The sequence below is a fragment of the Epinephelus lanceolatus genome, chromosome 11, assembly GCF_041903045.1.
Source record: "Epinephelus lanceolatus isolate andai-2023 chromosome 11, ASM4190304v1, whole genome shotgun sequence".
Classification (NCBI taxonomy): Eukaryota; Metazoa; Chordata; class Actinopteri; order Perciformes; family Serranidae; genus Epinephelus; species Epinephelus lanceolatus.
In genome coordinates, this window is record NC_135744.1 from 42,730,679 (window position 1) to 42,755,220 (window position 24,542).

Genomic DNA, 24,542 nt, shown 5'->3' on the forward strand with positions numbered 1-24,542 from the left:
TCACTGGTAAAAGGTCAAAGGTCACAGAGACTAAGCCCCCCAAAAAATTGCTGCAGGATAAAAGGCTAATTAGCAAATGTTAGCATGCTAACACATAAAGCTAAGCTGGTAACATGGTAAACATCAACATGGTAAAACAAACAAAATGAAACAATTTATTTCTTGTAAAATGTATCAGTAATAATGTTAATAACAATAATGTATTTGTCAGTGTTAATAATTGTAATTTATTTATAATAATGTTCATAACTGAAATACATTAGTAAGAATGTTAATAATTGTAATGTGTTGCTAATTATGTTAATAGCTGTTATGTGTTAGTAATAATGGTAATAGTTGTAATGTATTTGTAATGGTGTTAATAATTGTATGTTTAAAAAAAAGTTTATAAATGTAATGTATTAATAATGATGTAATGGCTGTCATGTTTTTGTAAAATAATTAATATTTGTAATGTATGAGTAATAGTATTAATAATTGTAAATTTGTTATAGTGTTAATAATTTAAATTATCCATAACTGTATTAATAACTGTGATGTATGAGTAACGATGGTAAGAGATGCCATGCATTTGTAATAGTTAATAACTAATGAAACAGTATAAGTGTTAATAATTGTAATGTAATAAGTAAGTAATAACTGTAAGTAAGTAATAACTGTAATAGTTTTAATGTATCTGTAATAATGTTAATATTGAAATGTATTTGTAATTATGTAAATCACTGTTATGTATTAGTAATAATGGTAATAGTTGTAATGTTTTAGTCATAATGTTAATAATTGAAATGAAAGGTCACTGTTATGTATTAGTAATGACGTTATAGTTGTCATGTATTCATAATCAAAATGTCAGTAATATAAATAATTGAAATGTAGCACTAATAGTGTTAATAATTGTAATGTATTTGTATTAATGTTAGTAATTTAATGTCTAATTAATATTATAATATGTAAGAGTGTTAATAATTGAAAAGTATCAGTATAAGTGTTAATTCCTGTAATGTGTTTGTAATAATGTTAATGATTGTAATGTGTTAATCACTGTTATGTATTAGTAATAAGGGTAATAGCTGTAATGTCTTTGTAATAGTGTTAATAATAGTAATGTTTTTTTAAAAATGTTGATAATTGTAATATATATATAATAATGTTGATAACTGTAATTTATTAGTAACAATGTTAAAACTTTTTTTTTTAATGTATAAGTAATGATGTTAATGCTGTCATGTTTTTGTAAAAGAGCCAGTATTTGCAATGTGTTAGTAATAATGGTAAAAGTTTTAATGTATTGGTCATAGTGTTGACAATTAAAATGTGTTAGTAACAGCATTAATAATTGTAATTCATTAGTAATAATGTTAATAACTGCAGTGTATTAGTAATGACGGTAATAGCTGTCATGTATTTGTAATCGAGTTAATAACTGTAATGTATTTGTAGTAATGTTAAAAATTGTAATATATCAGTAATAGTGTTAATAATTGAAATGTATCAGTAATAATATGAATAATTTTAATGTATTTGTAATAATGTTAACAAATGTTATATATTAGCAACAATGTTAGTAATTTAATTTCTTAATAATACGTCATAGTGTTAATAGTGGGAATGTATTTGTAATCGTATAAATGATTGCAATATTATGTAATACTATTAATAATCATAATGTATTAGTAAAAATGTTTATCACTGTTATGTATAAATAATAATAGCAATAGCTGTAATGTCTTTGTAATAATATTAATATTTCCAATGTATCAATAATTGTGTTAATAATGTATTTGTCATAATGTTAACAAATGCAGATGTATTAATACAATGTAGAGAAAATAATCAGTAGATGGAACCATACTGATAATAATAAGTACCTTACAGTTTAAATTAGCTCCATATCAAGCAACTACAACAGTAAAATCTGCTTTCACATTGATGCACGAGTCAGAATCATCTGATGATGTCATATATAATAGAACAACAGCCACAGGAGACAGTTTTCATGGCTCCGCCCCCGGTTACAGCTATGGTGAGAGGCTTTATGTTTCCAGGTTGTCTGTCTGTCCCATTCTTGTGAATGCCATATCTTAATTTCTTCAAATTTGGCACAAATGTCCACTTTGACTCAACAATGAACAGATTACACTTTGGTAGTTATAGGTCAATGTTCAAGGTCACTGTGATCTTGTCTGTCTCATTCTCATGAGCGCAATATTCCAGTAAGGCCTTGAGGGAGTTTCCTTAAATTTGGCACAGACATCCACTCGGTCTCAACAATAAATAGATTAGAGTTTGGTGGTTGAAAGTCAAGGTCACTGTGACCTCACAAAACATGTTTTTGGCCATAACTCAATAATTCAATAATTAATTATGACAGAACTTCAGATAAATGTCTAACAGGATAAAATAATGAAGTGATGATATTTTATATCCAAAAGGTCAAAGGTCAGCTTGACTGTGACATCATCCTGTTTTAGCGTCATATCTCAGGAACAGAAGGGGAGACATTTGGTCAGATACTGAATTGGTGACTCTAATCTTGAAACTGTGCTGATTGTATAGATCTTCTGTGTGTGAAGCATCCATGTTTTCACTGGTGGGTGGAGTCATACAACTGCGAGGTGTTAATCCTAGTTATACTTTTAATACTTCACAGTTTACTAATTATACAACATAATTTTACTGTAGAAGAACAGTAACAGAGTGTTTTATCTTCCTTTAACAATGGAAACATCCTTCACTTTCTGAGTCATTAAAGTGAGTTTTCCACAGTAGAGTCTAATAAAAGCTCAGCTCTAATTTAACCTGACGAGCTGCTGATGGTCTGATCTGATTAACACACTCCGACATTGTTTCCGAGTAAAGTCGCTGACGCTCAAATCTGGCGCTGATGTTAGGTGCAAGGACCGCTGAGGACTTCAGACTGTCCTCAATGGACACATTTATGGACAAACTGAAAGTGATTTAAAGAATTCAAAGTAGTTTTAAAGAAGGGGCACATTTGTAAAGCTGAGTAATAAAGGTGTTTTAAAGCCCTACTTCTTGAGAATAATAAACTGTACATGATAAATAGTTAAATTGTTTAATCACTGTAATAAATGATCACTTAATAAACCATTTACAATATTAAAATATAAAATGATATCAATAAATAGCAGCTGTTTGTAGCTCCAAATATTCTACAGCCATGGGGAGATTATGAAACCACGGGCCCCGCGACAGAAATCTAAAAGGTTGTTCTCAGATGTAGTCCGTTTGTGTCTCTGTGATAATCTCTTTGTAGTTGGTTTGTGTCTCTGAGGTCATTTTGCATCTCTTCATAGTCCTTTTGTATCTTTGTATCTGGTTTGCATCCCTATGTGGTTGTTTCCTGTCTCTTTGCAGTTGGTTTAGGTCTCTGTGATCATTTTATGTCTCTTTGTGAATATTTGCATCTTTTTGTAGTTCTGTGTGTTGTTGTAGCCATGTTGCCTCTCTTTGTAGTTGTGTATCATGTTTTTGTATCAAGAGCTAAAAATAGCTCCTGATAATAAAAACAAAATCTATGTTTCATTTTTGTTGACGAGACATGATAAAAATGTTAGTGATGGACTATCAGATATTGAAAGCAGACAACGGCCGTATCTGTAATGATCTTCAGATGCCTGATGAGCGACAGGCTGGTAAACTCCAGTAAATAGTCTGCCCCAGGATGTTTGGGTCGGTGCAAGTTGTGAGCTGTAACTCAGCAGTAAATAATCAGCCGTGTGTGTCTGACTGTGGATGGTGGAGCTGCTGAATGGATTTGTGGAGTTTGTTAGTTGCAGTGATGGCTGTTAGCAGCTAGCTCCGCTCGCAGCCTTCACAGCTTCACCCCGCAGGACTCCACTCAGTCCGGACTGGAGAAGGTTTGTGGGTTGATGGTGTTTGACAGGCAGGTAGGAGGCTCAGTTATCTGTGAGTGTAGCTGTGCTGTAAGTAAACAGTCTGAACTCAGATGAAAGTTTAGTTTGAATCACCAACTCTGTGAGAGGACACCAGTTTAAACCTCCAGACTAACATGTTGCACATGAAGAAACAAGTTATGTTTCTGCTTCTTAACAGTCACATGGATAAGTCAGAGTTTACAATGAACCTGGGGACAAATCCTAGTTGGCTCACATTAGTTATTTGTTGAGAGCATAAATAGAGAGATGTTGAGCTTTTCAAATGATGATCAGTAAGTGTGTGCTCGTAAATCAGCCCTTAAGGCCCCAATCACACAGGACACGTTTTGCAGGCTGCTCTGGGTATCCAGCAACCGCTACCACCAGTTTCTCCTCCATCGTTTACCAACAGTAAACTTGTTGTTGTGACCACCACAGAAGGCCCGCCTCTAAAATCATCCCATTGGACAATAGGGAAAAGGCGGAGATGATGTGGGCCGTTTTTCTGCTCAGAGCTGAAGATTTTTCAGTTTCATTCTCAGTAAAATCAATTACAAAAAGGCGGCTCCAGCATCCTGTGTGATCAGGGCTAAACCTGTCACCTGGATTATAATTTCTAATCAAATTAGCCTCACTGGATTAGTTTAAAACACAGATAGAAAACATCAGGATAAAAAGTTGATTAAAATGTCTTGATTTTTCAAACTAAAACTATGAATGGTAAAAACGACTAAAATGTGACTAAACTAATAAACATTTTCGTCTCAGGACTGAGACTAAATCTAAACAGCTGTCAAAATGAACACTGCTTTAGTCGCCTAAAGACAGAGTTCATTTGAATATTTCTTCAATTTAGAGAACAAAGACATAAATCCTCCATCAGTGGACCAGAGCTCAAGAGCGACCATGATTGGAGGTTTATTTTAAAACAAGCACTTCTGTTTCTCACGATGAAGTACCACTATCTCATAATGGTACTTAGGCACAGTACTTTTACTTGGTTACTTTCAACGTTTGTTTGGTGCATCTGTTACTGAAGCCCTCAGTCCAGCCTGTAAGGTGTCCACACATGACCTGACCCATCTGCCTGTCCTCGGGTGGAAACGTCCTGCCTGGGTATCCCATCAGGGAACCTCTCTGTCTGAACCAGGACACCCAGGTGAGTCTGTTATATAACCATCCTGCTTCCAGGGCCAGCCCCACTCCCTCACCTGAACTCGGCAGGTAAAGCCTCTTGGCTCGGCCTCTAATGGCAGCAGAGCCCTGCGGCCGGGTGGCCTGATCTCATTAGGGAGTTATTTTGAGTGCTTCCTTGATTTTTTTCCTGTGGGACCTAAGAGGGTTAGAGAGTCCTGAGGTTTGCTCTCTGCCTGCAGAGTCACTGCAGCCTGGATGTCGGCCGGCTCGACCGTTATGCAGCTGAAGCCTGCCGCCGACACCACGGATTTCCAACCTTTCTTACTCTTTCAGTTGTCTCCATAAAGCTCTCATTGTTGTTCCTCAAACATCCACCCGCTGAGGATCACTGCAGCTCTCGCTGGTTTCATCTCTTTTTCTAGAAGCGTCTCTTTCAGGGTGAGAATCCCTCATACTTTCTTCTCTTGAGGTTTTTCTTCGCCTCGGTGCTCCCGTCGGACCGGACCAATGGGGAACCACGGCTCGAACCTGGACGACATCCTGGCGGAGGACATGCACCATTGGTACAACAAGTTCATGAGGGAGTCTCCGTCGGGCCTCATCACGCTGTTTGAGCTGAAGGCCATCCTGGGCCTGAAGGGCATGACGGAGAACGCCAACAGCTATGTGGACCAGGTCTTCTTCACCTTTGACATGGATGGGGTGAGCTTCACACCGACACACGCTTCACACAGCGAGGTTCCACAGTTTGAATGTTTGCCACTGTTTGTGTACTGGTTTCACTGGACCAGAACCAGTCTGGTCTGAGCCTCAGTGGGACCTCAATAAACGTGATCAGGTTCTGAAACGTCATCATCAAGAGGAAGAAAGTCTGAAATTTTAGTTTTTTCTTAGAAAAGGTGAAAAAATCAAGTATGAATATTTCAGTCTGTTTTAAAATAAATTAAATATTTTGCAGTACTCAAACTTGACTCAAGAATTTCTACTTTGTGCTACTTCATACTTGTAGCAACTGACCATGGTGGAGGAAATGATATGCTCAGTAAAAACTGCAGTACTACTCTACAAACAAAAACTGAATTCCTGAAGTCCTGCATTAAAAATTTTACTAAAGTATCAGTAGTAAAAGTAATCAAGTATACTCAGCTTCATATAGTTAAAGTATCAGCAGTAAAAGTACTCAAGTACTCTCAGCTTCATGTAGTAAAAGTATCAGTAGTAAAAGTAATCAAGTATACTCAGCTTCATATAGTTAAAGTATCAGCAGTAAAAGTACTCAAGTACTCTCAGCTTCATGTAGTTAAAGTATCAGTAGTAAAAGTAATCAAGTATACTCAGCTTCATATAGTTAAAGTATCAGCAGTAAAAGTACTCAAGTACTCTCAGCTTCATGTAGTAAAAGTATCAGTAGTAAAAGTAATCAAGTATTTTCAGCTTCATGTAGTTAAAGTATCAGCAGTAAAAGTACTCAAGTATGCTCAGCAGCTGTGCTGATACTTTAAATACATGCAACTTTGAATACTTGAATAGTGGACTCAGTAGTTTAGGAGACATTTATATAAACAATGTTGTGCTGACAAACGTCTGGTCCTGGTACTTATGTAGACGCCACTTGACACGCTCCACCCACCCACTAAGTACCCCCCTTTACTTAGCACTCCCCGATGACCGTGCCCCCCCAGCAGGACAATGCGCCATGTCACACCATAAAAACTGTTCAGGAATGACCCAAAGAACGTGACAAAGAGCTCAAGGCGTCAACCTGGCCTTCGAATTACCCAGATCCAATCTGACTGAGCATCTGTGGGACGTGCTGGTACCCCACCTCAAAGCCCAAAAGACTCAAAGGACAGAACGCCAACGCCCTGGTGCAAGACACCACAGGACACCCCCAGAGGTCTTGTGTCTATGGTTCCACAGGCTGGGGCCAAGTCCGATCCAAGGAGGCCTCACCGTGGATCAGAGGTTCCTCTGGGGTACCAGCACATCCCACAGATGCTCGATCAGATTGGATCTGGGGAATTCGGAGGCCAGGTGGACACCTTGAGCTCTTTGTCACGTTCATCGGGTCATTCCCAAACAGTTTTTATGGTGTGACATGGCGCTCTGTCAGGACCAAAGGTTTCCCAGCCAGGGTTCCCACACATCTTCACGAACAAACATTTTCCATGACTTTACAAAGTCAATACAGATTTTTTTCTTGCCCTGTTTGCATGACATTTTAAACATCAGATTCAAACTCTATTTAAACATAATTTCAGCTCGTCGGTATACATGAAGGGAAAGATGAACGCGATGGTAAACACAACATGTATTAGAGCTACGTTACATCATCAGCTACAGAAAATTAATATGCCGTTATGTCACATTACGTGGGAGGTTAAACACAGAAGACTACAGTAACAGTTTCATTACATGACCAGGCCTGGAAAATGTGATATTTCATGACTTTTCAAGGTTTTCCAAGACCCTGGGAACCCTGCCCAGCAACACTGTATTGTTACAATACAGCAACACTGTATTGTAACATGATGATTAATGTTATTCACTTCATCTATCAGTGGTTTAAATGGTTTGGCTGATTGGTGTGTGTGTGTGCGTGTGAGTGTGTGTGTGTACGTACAGTCAGGTCCATAATTATTTGGACAATGATACAGTTGTCGTCATTTTGGCTCTGTACACCACCACAATGGGTTTTAAATGAAACAATGAATACCTGCTTAAAGTGCAGACTCTCAGCTTTCATTTAAGGCTTTTTTCAAAAATGTAGTATGAACCGTGTAGGAATTACAACCATTTCTTCACACAGTCCCCCAACTTTAAGGGCTCATAAGTATTTGGACAAACTAACATAATCATCAATTACACAGTCAGTTTTAATACTTGGTTGCAAATCCTTTACAGTCAATGACTGCCTGAAGTGTTGGACACATAGGCATCATCAGATGCTGGGTTTCTTCCCTGGTGATGCTCTGCCAGCCCTTTACTGCAGCGGTCTGTACTTCCTGCTTGTGTTTTGGGTGTTTTGCCCTCAGTTTTGGCTTCAGCAAGAGAAACGCATGCTCAATTGGATTCAGGTCAGATGATATGACTTGGCCATTGCAGAACATTCCACTTCTTTGCCTTAAAAATGTCTTTGGTTGCTTTTGCAGTATGCTTCAGGTCATTGTCCATCTGCACTGTGAAGCATCGTCCAATGAGTTTTGAAGCATTTGGTTGAATCTGAGCAGGTAATGGTGCCCCAAACACTTCAGCTTTCATCCTGCTGCTCTTGTCAGCAGTCACATCATCAATAAATACAAGAGAACCAGTTCCACTGGCAGCCATACATGGCCATGACATAACAGTACCTCCACCATGCTTCACTGATGAGTTGGTGTGCTTTGGATCATGAGCAGTTCCTTCCCTTCTTCCTTCTCTTTTCTTCCCATCATTCTGGTAGTTGATCTTTGTTTTATCTGTCCATAGTATGCTGTTCCACAACTGTACAGGCTTTTTAGATGGTTTTTGACAAACTCTAATCTGGCCTTCCATTTTTAAGGCTAACCAATGGTTTGCATCTTGTGATAAACCCTCTGTATTTATTCTAGTGAAGTCTTGTCTTGCTGACAAGAGCAGCAGGATGAAAGCTGAAGTGTTTGGGGCTACATTATCTGCTCAGATTCAACTAAATGCTTCAAAACTCATTGGACGATGCTTCACAGTGCAGATGGACATTGACCTGAAGCATATTGCAAAAGCAACCAAAGACATTTTTAAGGCAAAGAAGTGGAATGTTCTGCAACGGCCAAGTCATATCATCTGACCTGAATCCAATTGAGCATGCGTTTCTCTTGCTGAAGCCAAAACTGAGGGCAAAACACCCAAAACACAAGCAGGAAGTGCAGACGGCTGCAGTAAAGGGCTGGCAGAGCATCACCAGGGAAGAAACCCAGTATCTGATGATGCCTATGTGTCCAACACTTCAGGCAGTCATTGACTGTAAAGGATTTGCAACCAAGTATTAAAACTGACTGTTTAATTGATGATTATGTTAGTTTGTCCAAATACTTATGAGCCCTTAAAGTCGGGGGACTGTGTGAAGAAATGGTTGTAATTCCTACACGGTTCATACTACATTTTTGAAAAAAGCCTTAAATGAAAGCTGAGAGTCTGCACTTTAAGCAGGTATTCACTGTTTCATTTAAAACCCATTGTGGTGGTGTACAGAGCCAAAATGACGACAACTGTATCATTGTCCAAATAATTATGGACCTGACTGTATATATTTACACATAAAACTAATTTTGAAATTTGTTTTTTACCTTTAGAGACCATTTTTTAAAATGGGGACATTTTTCTGGGTCCTCACTTGGTGACAATGGTCTGTTTGAGGGTTCAGACTTTGTTTTAAGGTTCAGGTTACAGTAAAAATTTGGGTTAGAATTGTTTTTTCCAACAATATGTTAAATGAGCTTTCAAAATGTTATAAAAATAAGGAAAATACAAAAAAATGGATCAGGGGCCAGAGAATGCATGTTGTCCATGAGGGTTCTCACAAACATAGAAAGACACAAGTGTGTGTGTATAAACGCGCGCGTGTGTGTGTGTATATATACCAAACAAATGATGATAAAAGTTATGCCTTTCTTAATACTTCATAAACCTCTGTAATGTAACTTTACTTAAAATCAATTCAAATTCACCTGATGCTTCTCGTGGTTGATTGAAATGTAAATAATGTACAGAACTGTAAATGAAAATAAAGATTTGATTTCTGTTATGCTGAAAAAGCCCTGAGTATTGTCTGCAGGCTGCGTACAGCCCACAGACCCAGGGCGGTAAAACATTTTGGGAGACTCTACCAGGAAGAAAACCTGAAACTATAAAAGTAAGGTGACTATCTGATGTAAACTTTCATCTGGTTTTTGACAGGTAGACGTGAGCTCAGCTGGACATTAACAAATCCATACTATACCATGGATAAAGATTCTTCATTCTACACTCTAAGAAATGAGGTTTCCAAAGAGTTCTTCCTAAAGGGCTGGGTGCGACCCAGAACCATTTGCTTCTGAAGAACCCTTTGTAGAAGAATGAGTTCTTCAAGGATTGTTGAAATCATAGATGTTAAAATATTCAAATGTTTACCCATGTTTCAAATAGTATTTTTAAATATAGAATCTCCCCAGTTCATTTTACCTGTTCTGTTAATGTTGATATCTTTAACAAAATTTCCTGTCGTATAGACCACTGGAATTCTTACCTTTTTTTTAGGGTTTGGTCCTAATTTGGAACCAAGTTTCAGTTCCTAACCCTACTGCAGCACTGAGATAGTAAAGGCTGCAGAAACGTCCTAAACATGTGACAGTGAACCATGAGTGGTCTGGGTTGCCCTGGACCACATCAGTTACTTCAGGCCCTTCAGGAGCCTCATGAAGCCCAAGGCTGCTGTACATGGTTCTCTTGGCCTCAGGATAAGCTGTTAAACTAGAACTATGATTAGTGAGAGAGAGAGAGAGAGAGAGAGAGAGAGAGAGAGAAAGAGAGAGAGAGAGAGAGAGAGATCTTTGGGTACTGTAGACAAGTAGTATTCTTAGGTTGCTTTCACACCTGCCCTGTTCGGTTCGGTTCAGTAAAACTCAGGTTTGTTTGCCCCTTCAGTGCAGTTCGTTTAGAGCAGGTGTGAACACAGCAATTACACTCTGGTGCGCACCAAGACAGCTGGACCGAGACCTTCTTGAAGAGGTGGTCTCGGTCTTGGGTGGAACCATTACAACATAGAAGGGTTCTCTGTAGAAGCTCTATTATACCCCTTTTCTGCCAACTTGGAACCAGTTCTGTTCTGACTCCTGCACCTAATTTTGAGCCATTCGGAGCATTTTGACCAAAAATAAATTGTTTCAGAACCTGAAAAGTTGGTTCTCACCTGGAACCAAAAAATAGCAGGGTTCTCTTGAGCTGAACTGTGATGACATCAGTGTGCATGTCCTATTCTACAGCACGGAAAGAAAGAGCGGAGAAGTCAAGGGAGAAATGATCAGGGAAAAAAAGTTTGTGCAGTGGTCTCATCAATAGTTGGTTCATGCTGTAGAAACAGAACAAAAGTTTGCAGGTAATCAATGTGTTCTGCAATTTTGCCCCTGCTGTTTACTTCCACTGTGTACTGTGCAACACCCTCCGTTGATTGCACATCCTTGATTACAAAATTAGAAGAATATCATATAAAAGGTGAAACTCAAAAGTGGTGGAAACGCAGAATGGTTCACTAGATAACATCAAGGTTCCTAGAATCCTGAATAGAACTGGGTCAACTAAACGTTTTGTGCCAGATTTTATGTGCAGAGTAATTACCAAAACATATATTGTTTTTGTTCTTGTAAATCCATGTTGGCTGGACACGTGCACGAAACATAATAACTAACCAATGTTTTTTCTATATACTTAGTAAAATTTTTAAAAATTATATACATTTACATAACAGGTTCCAATCAAACTCAGGCTGGTTCTCTAGATAACACCACGATTCCAAGAATCCTGAACAGAACTGGGTCAAGAACCAGAGCTAATTCAGTGGAAAAGGTGTACCAGAGTGTTGTGGGTGGCGCCCCTCTCAGATGGTTTAGGTACAACCCTTTATATTGTATTGTATTATAAAAGGGTTCCAGGTCGTACCTTTATGAAAGGTTCTATCAGGAATCAAAAAGAGTTCTCCTATGGGGACAAGCTGAAGAACCCTATATGGTTCTAGAAAGCACCTTTATTTCTGAGAGTGAAGCTATTTCTTTTATTTTCTTATATTTATGGAGGGGTTTAAGTGTCATAATCTGTGCTGAGTAATCTCAAATATTATTAATGACAGATGCTGTTGCACTAAATTATAAAGCAGGAACGAGCGTGATTATTCGTCAGCACCAGAAATACTACTCAATGAAACTTATTAACAGCATTATTATTTTATGCCTCCACTGAAAATCATTTATTTTCCTTAAGAATATTGTTTTCAGTAAATGTTATTTGTTTATTTTCATTTAATTATAAGTAGAGCTTGAGTAAAGATTAATCTGTCAAACTACTGTTTCGGATTGGATAAACTCTCGTTATGCTTTTATTTTCGAGGCTAACCAGGAGTCGTGTTTTGTCTCATATCATTTTTGAAACTGTGATTATAAAGACATTTTATGATGTTTCTGACACTGAATTTTAAAATTTTCAATCAAATTTCAGTTAAATTAATCTTACTAAATCAAACTGCAGCAGAGACCTCAGCGTTAACTCAGCTGCAGTCTGCTGTGTGACTCGGGACAAAGATGGCTGCAGCATTACTTTCATTGGCTCTCCGTCTGATTGGATTACAGCGTTTGCATGCAGAGTGTTTATGGCGAGTTAAGTGGATTCACAATGCTCACAGTGTGTGGCGGTGGAGTTCAGGGACAATGTTCTGAAAGCTGCACCTCATCAGAGGAAGGACATTCACAAACTAGAGCTCCCCACGCAGTTTTTTATCTTCACAAGTTTAGAAACTTTAGAGTTTGGATTTATTTACGAACATAAATTAGAAGCTTTTGATTCTTAATGAAATCAACAGACAGAAGAAACTTTAACCACTAAAGTCAAAAGTCTCAAAGTATTAAAGTTAAGACAGAGTGCAAGTGGATTAATAATAAATATAATACTTTATTTTTTACTTATTTTCTTTTTTCGTTAATTTTAGAAATATAAACGTGTTTGTACTTATTACTATAATACTGTATAATTATGGCCTAAATGATGTTTCAACTGTCACTATATAGAATATATAGATTATATTTACATTTTATATTTTAATAAGTTATTCCACAGTTTTGTTTATTGAAGTTTTTTCATGAATCAGAAGTTCAGCGTATACATTTCAACGGCCATTTCTGGAAAGTAATGTAAAGAAAGTAATGGTAATAATAAAAATTAATTTAAAAAGGCTGAAAAGAATAAATACATTAAAAGATTAAAATGAAATTAAATAGAGACGTGGTAATGATGATAAAATAAATAAGACAAGACAAAATAAATATAAAAACTAAACAATAAAGACAGTTGGTAAAATAAGTCACATGTTGCGTATCTGATTAAAAGCTGCCATAAATGAATCTGTTTGAAAAATAAATGAGTTTAAAACTGGCAAGATTAAATTGGGAATCATAAAAAATACAAAGAATCTGACCAAACATTTGATTTCAACCTTTGATACTTGAGTTTCTCTCCACAGATTCGACACACAGTGTTAGTTTTAAAGAGGTGGTCATCCTGACTATCATTGTCAGAGATCTGTACGGACCATTCACAATTCAAACTGCAAAAGACTGAAGGGACGTGGACGTCACAAAGGTTCTGTTGTTTTACCTTTTCACAAAAACAATATTCCTTCTAAGCTGCTTACATGTCTGTTCTCCTAATATTCCTGTTTACATGCAGCCGTGAATACTCTGATTAACGTGCACTAACATGTCATTTATCACGTCAAAATACACAGCAGTGAAACAGCTGCTCATAATTTAGATTCTTTGCATCAAAATAGGATTTTTTTTTTATAGTTCCCTCTCAGTGGAGGACATGTTGGACCATGTGAACAATAACAGCCGCCCTCTTTCATTCCTTCAACCTTCTTGAAAAGCTCGGTGTTGTGACATTTCTTTATATCTAGTCGGTGCATCTCTGCTTCTGAACAGAAATGTGGGCTTTGCTTTTGGGACATACATCTCTACAGCAGCCTGAAAAACTGTTTCTGCGAGTTGGTTTGGGTAGAACGTATCCATGACAACGCACAGAGCCGATTGTGCAGGAGTCACAAACTGAGACTCATATTCTGAATGTGCTGTATACATGTCCAAAGAACGCTGCTAAAACCTGAATGATATCTGCACATTCCACGTCTTAATCAGAAAATGCTACGATTGGAATAAAACTTAATTTGGAATATCAAAATGAAATATGCTGTTGACATGACCTTTATAAATTTCAGAATATTCTCATATTCTGAATAATAGTGGAATATTAATGTGCATATAAACATAGTCAATGACATGACCGCAACTTTGAGGGTGTAGGTTGTTAAGGAGTATAACATCAGTGGGCTATGGGCTGCAGGGAGACACACACTGAACACTTGACTGAGGAGCCCGCTCTCACTCCGAAGTCGTCGAAATCCGGCGCTTGGGCAGTGACCGGCAGTGTCAGAAACCAACAAAAAAAGGCCGTCATTTAAAGTCGGCATGAAACACAGCAGTTATAGTTTAACAGCCCCTGGTGAAAGTCTGACTGGGGTGGGCAGGAGGGGAAGTGGATGAGTCTAACAAACACTGACTTTCACCTGAGAGAGCGGTGTTTGCATCCTGTGAGATTGTAAAGCCAAACCCTGTTCTTGTTTCCTAAATCTAACCTTGTGTTTGTTGTTGAAGGAAAAAAAAACATCAATTTGCAGTGCTTTTATTTTGAAAGAGACTGTATGTAAACATTAAATACCCTGTGAAAACAGAAGTGTATTTTGAAAACAGACAATGCATGTAACGGGCTGAAGTTGACACGGCGTCCCAGAACGTCAACAACCAACACACCCAGGGTACCTTGGACGCCATATGTGGACGTGGAAAGTCCATGACCAAACGTGGACATGTGACGAGGTCACAGTGAGGATGAGTTGGACTGTGGGAAAAACACTGCTAAGAGCATGAGTTGTATTGTGAAGATACTGAGCTGGGGAACACAGGTACGCCCCCTTTGGAGAGCTGATGAGGCGTCCAGACTAAAAATAAAGTCAGCACTTAACGAGAATTACTGCGTCACTGTTCTGAGCCTCTGCACACCAGTTTGAAGAAATGAATCACATTCACAAAAATGAGACAGACAGGGTCACAGCGACCTTGACCTTTGGTCTACGACCACCAAAGACTAATCAGGTCATCACTTAGTCCAAGTGGAAGCTTGTGCCAAATTTAAAGAAATATCCTCAAACCGTTATTGAGCTATCGTGTTGACAAAGACATATGTATGTATGGATTTATGGACGGATGAACAACCTGAAAACATAACGCCTCCAGCCGCGGCTATCGCGGGCGCCAAGGCGTAGAAACAAAACAGCTGATGCTAACGTCCCCGCAGTGGTTTAATCTCCATCTTTTCTGCCTGCAGGACGGTTACATCGACTTTGTGGAGTACATCGCAGCCATCAGTCTGCTGCTGAAAGGAGAAATCAACCAGAAACTAAAGTGGTACTTCAAACTGTTCGACCAGGACGGCAACGGAAAGATTGACAAAGAAGAGCTGGAGACCATCTTTTCGGTAATCACCACACACACAGACAGACAGACAGACAGACAGACAGGCAGTGTGACATCAGGACGGTCAGTGAGGCTCCACACCAAACACCTGGAGCAGTCAAATTATTTTATGCCCTCATCTTGTAAATAACTGAAACAGAAATGAAATCAACATTTTTAGATTCAGTGACGTCCACTTCCTGAGGACATTAGTATCTCTCATGTCCATCCAGAAGAATGTCCATTAATCCACTTTATTGTGTCCACACTGGGTGTGAATAAAACAATTCACGAGTGAATTACACGTAACAGTAAGGTTCAAAATATAAAATATAAAATGAGCAGTAAGGTGCAAACAGAAAGGTCTGACGATTTGATTCTTAAAGTTGTTTCAATATTTCTATTGTTTAAAAATAAAATCGACCAGTCGCTGAGAGATTTTTCAATAACAAACTTGAATTTATAGATCTGAATCTGACCAATCAAATTTAAGCAACCTGTTGTTTTTTTTTATCATAAAATTTGAATTTTTGGTTTTCAATTTCACCAGTTAGATTTTAGCAATTTGAATACTTTGTTTTGTTTTGTTTTTGAAATTCTAAAACTTGATTATTTTATATCTGAATTTAACCAATCAAATTTAAGCATTTGAATTTTTTTTTAAATTCTAAAATTTGAATTTCTAGATGTGGATTTGACCAATCAAACTGGAGCAACCTGAAATATTTTATTTATTTTGTTTTTGTAATTCTAAAACTTGAATTTTTGGATCTGAATTTCTGAACATTGGAAAGTAAAGTGTTTAAATTTCAGTATTGTTTTTTGGGGTTTATTTCCATCCATACAGATATGTTATTTAATTTCCTCATCATTTTAACCCGTGCAGCATCATGTTTCCTCCAAAACATATTTACTGTTGTTAATTCTTTGAATATAAAGGTAATTTCTAAGAAGACAGGTTTGTAAAAATGTATATGCAGCACACTGATTGTGTATGAACTGATGGTGTTTTTTAAAACCATGCGAGCAGATCAGTCATATACATGACACAATTAAAAAAAAAAAAAAAAAAGTTCATTCATCGATGCTCAATTATTCCAAAGATACCAAACACACCGAGCTGAATTCAGAGGAATAAAAACAGAAGCAGAAGACATCTGGATGGAACCGTGTCAAATTCATTTATGACTTTAAAGACATTTAACAGTTCATCACGACGAACAGAAGCTCTGACATTTTCATCACGGAACACACTTGCTGTGAAGTGACCTACAAACTGTGGACGGACTGAATCAGCAGAGCTGCTCGCTCGCACCGACAGAAAACTGGGCTGGATTAGCTCTGAATAGACGAATGTTAATCTGCTGAATGAGCTCAATCTCTCAGCCGACAGGAAGCTGCTGGAAGTGGGACGTTGACTCTCAACCCAGTAAATCTGGATGTCAAACCAGTCTAAGGGACTTTACAGAGTCCAGTCTGCTGTGGGGCGTTTGACGCTCGCTGACTCAGAATAACACGCTGAATTAAATTGTATTTTAGTGCTGAGGAAAACTGGGCCATGTTTAAATGCTGAAAAGAAAAAGGCAACTTAAAAAACGATATAGATGTTTAAGTTTAAATGCAAAAATCTGTATTAGATAAGAAAAAAGGAAAAATAACACTATTTATTTTCTCTTAATTTTCACAGATTATTCTCGTCATCTTTGATTTGCGTAATTTCATCCTCATCATTTAGACAAAACTGAACAAACCTACAGAACAAAAGTTCAGACTCTGAGCTTTAACAGCCATTTTAAATCTTTACAGGAAGTAGAATCACCTGATTTTATGATTTGTATCCGGGTCAGACTGAGTGTGTCTCCCCCTGCAGGCCATCCAGGACATCACACGGAACAGAGACATCGACCCCGAGGACATCGTTGCGCTCATATTCGAGAGGATCGACGTGAAGGGAGAAGGTAAAGAACCAGACGCTGTAGATAATATCATGTTTCTGCTGATACTGTGACGCCCTGTGATGGTTCCTGGAAACAGCTGGTGAAAGTTTAACCAAATATGCAGCTATTCTCGTACGCTGTTTGTATGTAAACCTACAAAACATAACGCACCAGGATCCGTATCATCAGGAAGGTTGTGATCACGTGACTAATGCACTGACGGGAGTGAAGAAGGAATTAGGCCTAGTGTGTAAGGACGCAGGCTGGGGTGGTGATGTCACGTGTGAAATCAAGTGCACTTTAAGTTATGTTAAAGTACGTCATCACTTTGTCATGTTATCTTAAGTACATAACATGGTGATGCCCAACCATATTTATTTTCCGAAACCGAAACTACGTAACATTATTTTACTTTACTTTACCTAGGTATGTAACTTTACATTAATACATAATGTGATGACGCCCAACCATGATTGTTTTGCTAAACCTAACCTACATAACTTGAATTTCCTAAACCTAGCTTTCGTAACTTTACCAACGTAAGTAACTTCATGTTAAATACGTAACATGATGATGCCCGGCCATGTCTGTTTTCCTACATCTAACCTACATAATTTTTCATTAACCCTATGGGCCCTAGGCGTTTTTTGGGGTATTTTTACTGCCTTTACTTCTAAGCTCATATCACAGTCATTATAAAGGCTACATACACATGCTATATCTTGTTTTTTTCAGGACAATGTGGGCTATCCAGATTTGCCATCATTCCATGTCCTTCTATGTGCCTGTATTTTATATTAATTTTTATATCAATGAAAAAAACAAATCCGTGTGACTAAATTCTTACATTTTTACATGTATCTCACCATAGCAAGTTGGAAGTTGACATATTCTGCCATATATGAAGAGGGGAGACTCTCTGGAATCTGGCAATATAAGAACCATGATGGTGGGACATTCTGTCACTTCACAGCTGTCCAAAACATGTGATTTGTGCCAGGCGGACATGATTGCCAGTATTTTTTCACATCTAACATAATAGAAAAATAGTCAACCAAGTGCAGTGATGTCCTCCAAGATAATATTTGCCACTTTGTTTGCAGTAAACAAAGTTTGTTGTTGTTTTTCAGTTTCAGTTATATACTGGGGGGACATTTTGGGCATTGGTGGGGGGGCACGTGTCCCCCTCAATGTATATGGTGACTACGGCCCTGTCAGCATGCATAATTAGGCTACAGTTGTCTGGGTGCGCAAAGGTGAAGTGTGCTGGTCTTGTCATACAAAGTTTGATGGAGTATCAACTGGACAATATGGAGATATTTGCATCTTGAAAGCCGGACTACAAATGTGGATAGACAGGGAGAAACACACGTAAGCCTAAGACGTGGTAAGATACGATATTCCTCACTATATGAAGTGACTGATAACAAGATCTGTATAATGGATTGTAAAGAAATTCGTCAGGTTTTTATTTTGTAGACACTTGATCTGTATTTATAGCGTGATGGGATGACAGCACAATGATGTGTGTGGTGTCAGTGGAAAGCTCTGCTCCTGCGCTTTCATGTGATATGCATGGCATTTCTGTGCGAGCCTGCATTCGTGAGTAATCCATCCAAGAGTAATGTGTGTGCAGAGCTGTATGAAAGCTCTGTTATTCATGATTTTAGTGTAACTTTATCATTTTTTTTCGCTGTGAAAACATTGGACTACCCGCAAGTGCTTGGCCTTGTAGGAAGCAACAATTCCGCTGTTTCACGTGATATGCGTGGTTTCTCACTATGACGCACGGTCGCGGAGAAAATCAATAGAGAAGAACAGGTGTGAATTTGGACACACAATGCGTCGTTCGGGCCAATAGGGTTAAGTATGTTACGTTAAGTATGTAACTTTACCATAAGTACGTATTCTGATGACACCCAATCACATTTCTTTTCCTAAACCTAACCAAAACCACAAAACTTTACCTAAGTATGTAGCATTACGTTAAATATATGACGTGATGACGCCCAAGCACGTTTCTTTTCCTAAACCACACCTAACTTTACTTCACTGAACCTGGCCTACGTAACTTTTCTAAACCTAAACTACTTACCTTTACTTTCCTAAACCTAACCTACGCAACATTGCCTAAATATGTAACCTAACATTAAATACGTACGGTGATGATGCCCAGTCACATTTCTTCAACTTGCCTAAACCGTGCTCCACTTTACGGTCTTAGTCTCAAACACACCAAATGTGAGATAAACAGTTGTAACTGGATGAGGGTGCAATAATCAAAGCAAAGTCCCTGCAGCCAAAGACGCTGCGTTCAAGAACAGCCTGCAGTATTATGGAGCCATTATCTGGAATCAGCCGGACAAGGCAACAAACTAGTCTATAGGCTCAAATCAGACCAACTGGGTTGCTTCATTTGTTTTGTTTTCATGTATGAACCCAGGACTCCCTGCAGAGCAGTGCTGGTACAGAGTATTTCCTGGTGAAATAAACTGCAAAGTAAAAGTTTCCACTTCCCATTATAACCCCTAAAATATCTTCTGACCTTTGACCTTCCTCAGGTGAGTTGACTCTGGAGGAGTTCATCGAGGGAGCCAGAGACCACGAGGACATCATGGACATGCTGAAGAACCTGATGGACCTGACGCCGGTGTTAGTCATCATTGTGGAGGGCCGGGCGGGGTGAGAGCGCAGCGCTGGAGGTGCACCAGAACGACAAAGACTGACTGAAGCAGAAATCCTGCAATCCCCCACCCCGAGAAAAAGTTAAATAATCACCCCTCAGTCACCCCTCAATAAGAGAAAAGACTTGCTCCCTCACCCCCTAATGGTCGTCTTAAAGACACCTGATGTTTCATGGTCAGAGCAAAGCAGCCGGAAACAAAGGACGTTGAAAATGTAAGACTTTCCGATGGACTGTGGTTGGCCGTCCAGCCTCTGAGCGTCCCGTCTCCAGGTATGGAACTAATTTTTGACAAAGATATTTTTGAAGGAGACTTTGATGATTCTGTTTTACAGCAGCCACCTTCATCCTTCAACAAAATCCACCGTCTTTAACCTCACAAATCATCCGCCATCACAAAGATCACGTTGTGATCATGTTGCAGAACTTTATCTCGAGTTGTAGTGATGATTCAAGTTCAACGATGTCCAGGGCTTGGTGTCGCACCTCAACACCTTTTTGGGTACCAACTGAATTGTGTCCACAACACCAGATATCAAAAAGTACCAAAAGTCGTCACCGAATGGTTTCTGCAATCGATATTTTTCTTTGATCTGATAGGACCTGATTCCAATCAAATTTTGCCAATTTTACACCGCACATTTTTGAATCGCTGCTTGCTTTTAGACATTTAATTTTAAGAATTTTTTTTTTCTGTTAATGGAACAAACTTTTGGCAGAAAAACATGTTTATATTTCTCAAAGTAATGTATTGACACTTTGGTCCCGGCATCCGTAAGTATTATCGATTTCAAACGAAACGCTGCCTCAAATTTTAAGCCTGAATTTTTGGGGGTAAATGTGTCTAAACTCATGCACAAGACATGTAGAATATTTTGGTTTGATGGAATATTGCAGCCGAGTCTTGGGTTTGAATGTTTTTCTCTTAAAGGCAAAAGTACTTCAAATTCAAGCTTCAGGAGGTTTAAACTTTATTCCAATCCAGTTTTTAATCTTTTAATTAAGCTCTTAAACAGCAGAGGAAGCAGGTTAACATCACCGCAGGACAAAGAAACTGGGTCAAAGAAATTAAGAGAATTAACGTTTAGCACAATCAAATCGTGATGATATGATCTGCTGTGATCGTCAAGATGACTGTGAGCAAATTAGTTATTGAAAAGTTTTGATTTGCAATTACTGATTATGTTTTAATAATGAATCCATCAATCACTCCTTTAGTCTATAAAACGTCTTCAGAAGTTTTCCTTCGTCCAATCAAACAGTCCAAAACTTTCCGATATTGAGGACACAGTCATGTTTTGTATTTTTCTGCAAAAAATTAGTTAAAATATTTTAATCATTAATTATTTTCTTCCAATATTTCTTCCAAATCATGGATGAATCTCTATTTTACACTTATGAAAGGTTTGGCTCTTTGCTTTGAACGGTTGTTGCTCCTCTTTACGTGTTGTGATGAGCATCGATGTCTCAGAATATCTTTATCAACACAGTCAAAGTGATTTTCGACCACAGAAGCTGGTGGTATCTCTGAGAGTAGAGCATGCTGGGAGTCTGTCCTTCAGAGAGCTGATCGGAAGCTCCTGATCCTCTTAATGCTGTTAAAAGGTTCAGTGTCCTGAGCCGTAATGGAGCAGATTTGCAGACAGAGTCAAGAACAGAAACCTGCAGACCGGAGGAGGAAGATATGAACTGAAAGCAGAAAAACTCCCTTAAATAACAAACTCAACCTGCAGCTTCACGGACAGAAAACTCTACTGAAGACCAGTAAGTCTACTCTCTGATTCTGGCTTCCACCCCAGAGCTGAGTTGTGTCTTCATGGACAGAGTAATCCACAACAACCTGCTCTATCAGGTCCTCTGGCACCAGGCCAACCGGGCCACATCACGCCACACCAGGACAAATTTTAACAAACCCCACATAAAACAGTGAACACATCACAATATATTAAACATATGCTTTAAAGGAGCTGGTAGGTTGTTTCCTCTGCACAGAGCCAGGCTAGCAGTTTACTGTCTTTATGCTAAGCTAAGCTAACCAGCTGCTGCTGTAGCTTCATATGTAGTCTACAGACATGAGAGAGGTAGCATTAGCCCCTTTTACTGTTAAAAGTGGAATGCCGCATTGCTTTTCTGCTTTGCCGTTCTGTCGAAAAGGTGTGATCACAACAGAATGATGGTAGAGAGCTGTCTCGCCTTTGAGCCTGCAGCGCAGGTAGTAAGAGCGGTGAAATGACAGGACAGAATGGGTGTGATGCTATGACGAAGTGTTGTGTTTGCGAGCCACTGTGTGGAGACATTAGCCTCTTTCACACAGCCTGTTCAAGGCAGGAATGTCGCGTCATTCTTCTGCTTTGCTGTTCTGTCTAAAAGGTGCGACCCCAGAATGGGGGGACAAAGTTGTCAAGCCTTTGGGCCAGCGGCAGAGGTCGTGACAGTGGTGCAATGATGTCTGTGTAAAAGGGACAGGACAGGTGTGATGTTTTGACGTTGTGTTATGTTTGCAAGCCAACATCGGGAGATTTAAAAAGCAACTAACACCAGTTAGCAGCTAACTCAACGAAGAGCAGTGGCCGAAAATGAAAGACATTAGCCCCTTTTACACTGCCTGTTCAAGGTGGGAATATTGCATGGTTTTTCTGCTTCACCGTTCTGTCTAAAAGGTGCGACCACAGAATGATGGTACAGAGTTGTCTCGCCTTTGAACCTGCAGCAGAGGTACTAACAGCGGCAAAGCAACGTCTGTGTAAAAGGGACAGGACAAGATTGGTGTAACGTTTAAATGACGTGTAATGTTTGTAAGCCATCACTGGGAGATTTACAAAGCAGCTAACAGCAGTTAGCAGCTAACTCAAAGAACAGTGGCCGAAAATGGTGCAAACCAAGGAGACATTATCCTCTTTCACAATACCTGTTCAAGGCGGGAATGTCACGTGGTCTAAAAGGTGCAATCATGGAATGGGGGGCAGGGTTGTCTCACCTCTGAACCGGTGGCGGAGGTAGAAACAGCGGTGAAATGACGTCCGTGTAAAAGGGACAGCCGGAAGGATGGGACTGGTTTGATGCTTTGATGACATGTTATGTTTTTGGGCCACCACCGGGAGATTTATAAAGCAGCTAGATGCAGTTAGCAGCTAACTCAAAGAATAACAGTGGCCGAAAATGTCGTAAGACATTAGCCCCTTTCACACTGCCTGTTCAGTATCACCCCATTATATTGCCTCGCCGTCCTGTATAAAAGGTATGAAGGCAGAATGATGGTACAGAGTTGTCTCACCTTTAAGCCAGCAGCGGAGCTAGTGACATCACTTCTCAGAGGTACATATTAAACTTTTTACAGCACTATATTTATCTGACAGCTTTAGTTACTTTGCAGACACAGTTTTCAGTAATATTAATCCAAAAACATCATATATAACATTAAAAAAATGAACACTTGTACTGCTGAAACATACTTTAACTTCAGTGAGGTTTTACTTGTAGTGGAGTGTTTTTTCACGCTGTGGTATTAGTACTTTTTCTGCAGTAAAAAGTCTGAATACTTCTTCTACTACTGCTTGTATACTTACATGTGTACCTGAAGGATTAAGAAGCAGATCCACTGATGTGACTGTTTAAAATCCAAAGGAAACTCATTCGACCATTTAAATCATAATAAATTAGGAACACAAACTGATTCTGGATCAGATCGCACTGAAACATTTTTCATGTGTAAAACTGCCATTTGGTTTTATTTTGAAAGACTTAATGTTTCCTCTGCTTCAGTGTATGTTCACATTCTTTAAGAAAGTCTGATGACGTTTGGATGAACATTATTTCATTTTGTAAATTCACAGTGGTAGTTATTCATAGTTTTGTGCGACTGGTCTCTTATTTCTAAAGGAAATCACTGAATGACTGGCGTGTTTTTACTTTTATACGATGAGTGAAACGAGATCAAGATGACGGAGGAGGATGTCTGCGGAGAGAGGACAGACAAAGAGTTGGAGGTTAAAGTCGAGGAGGCCATTCTGTCCTTAAAACTGCTAACTGGTAGTCGTATAGTCAGATCCCACCTGCAGATTAGCGACAGCGCTAACAAACAGTTCTTACTGTGCAATAGAGAGACTTTTACAGTGAAGATGTGTAAAACTGTAAAAACTCTACGTTCATTGTAATGCATCATGTTTTGTGTTGCCTTATCAATAAAGTTTTTAAACAAAATGTGTGTCGTTTTGTTGAAACAATGAAGAGACCTGGAAACAGTGTTGGAAGCGGGGCCTCAATCATTCATTCATTTTTAATTTTACATATATATATATATATATATATATATATATATATATATATATATATATATATGTTATTACTAATCTATACATGTTACGGTATGTTTTAGTGTGTGTGCAAAGCAAGCTGTTCAATTTGCTGCTGGTGGGATTAATAAAGCTGTTGTTTCCATAATCGATAATATTTCCACTGCTGATTTATTCCTGAGTAAATAACGTTATCCTCATCGTCTTTCTCTCGGCTGCTGCTGTGTGACAGTGACGCAAAATTTCAAAATAAGGGGGCGATCACACAGAGATGAAACACTGGAAGCGCGACGCCAGTGAAACAATTGTTTTCCTATGATATGTGC

General features: G+C 38.6%; 1 protein-coding gene across 1 annotated transcript; it reads left to right on the plus strand.

The window, feature by feature from the left end:
* The first annotated feature begins 5,281 nt into the window (after positions 1-5,281).
* Positions 5,282-24,118, plus strand: guca1d (guanylate cyclase activator 1d). Its single transcript, XM_033637826.2, has 4 exons — positions 5,282-5,738; positions 15,177-15,326; positions 17,175-17,262; positions 19,803-24,118. Exons 1-4 carry the CDS (start codon positions 5,544-5,546, stop codon positions 19,925-19,927), a joined length of 558 nt encoding a protein of 185 aa, XP_033493717.1. The 5' UTR covers positions 5,282-5,543; the 3' UTR covers positions 19,928-24,118.
* The last annotated feature ends 424 nt before the right edge of the window (positions 24,119-24,542 follow it).

Coding starts and splice junctions, on each gene's coding strand:
- guca1d (XM_033637826.2), top strand. CDS start 5,544: ATGGGGAACCACGGCTCGAACCTGGACGACATCCTGGCGGAGGACATG. Junction 15,327..17,174: donor AGCTGGAGACCATCTTTTCG/GTAATCACCACA, acceptor CTCCCCCTGCAG/GCCATCCAGGACATCACACG. Junction 17,263..19,802: donor GATCGACGTGAAGGGAGAAG/GTAAAGAACCAG, acceptor GACCTTCCTCAG/GTGAGTTGACTCTGGAGGAG.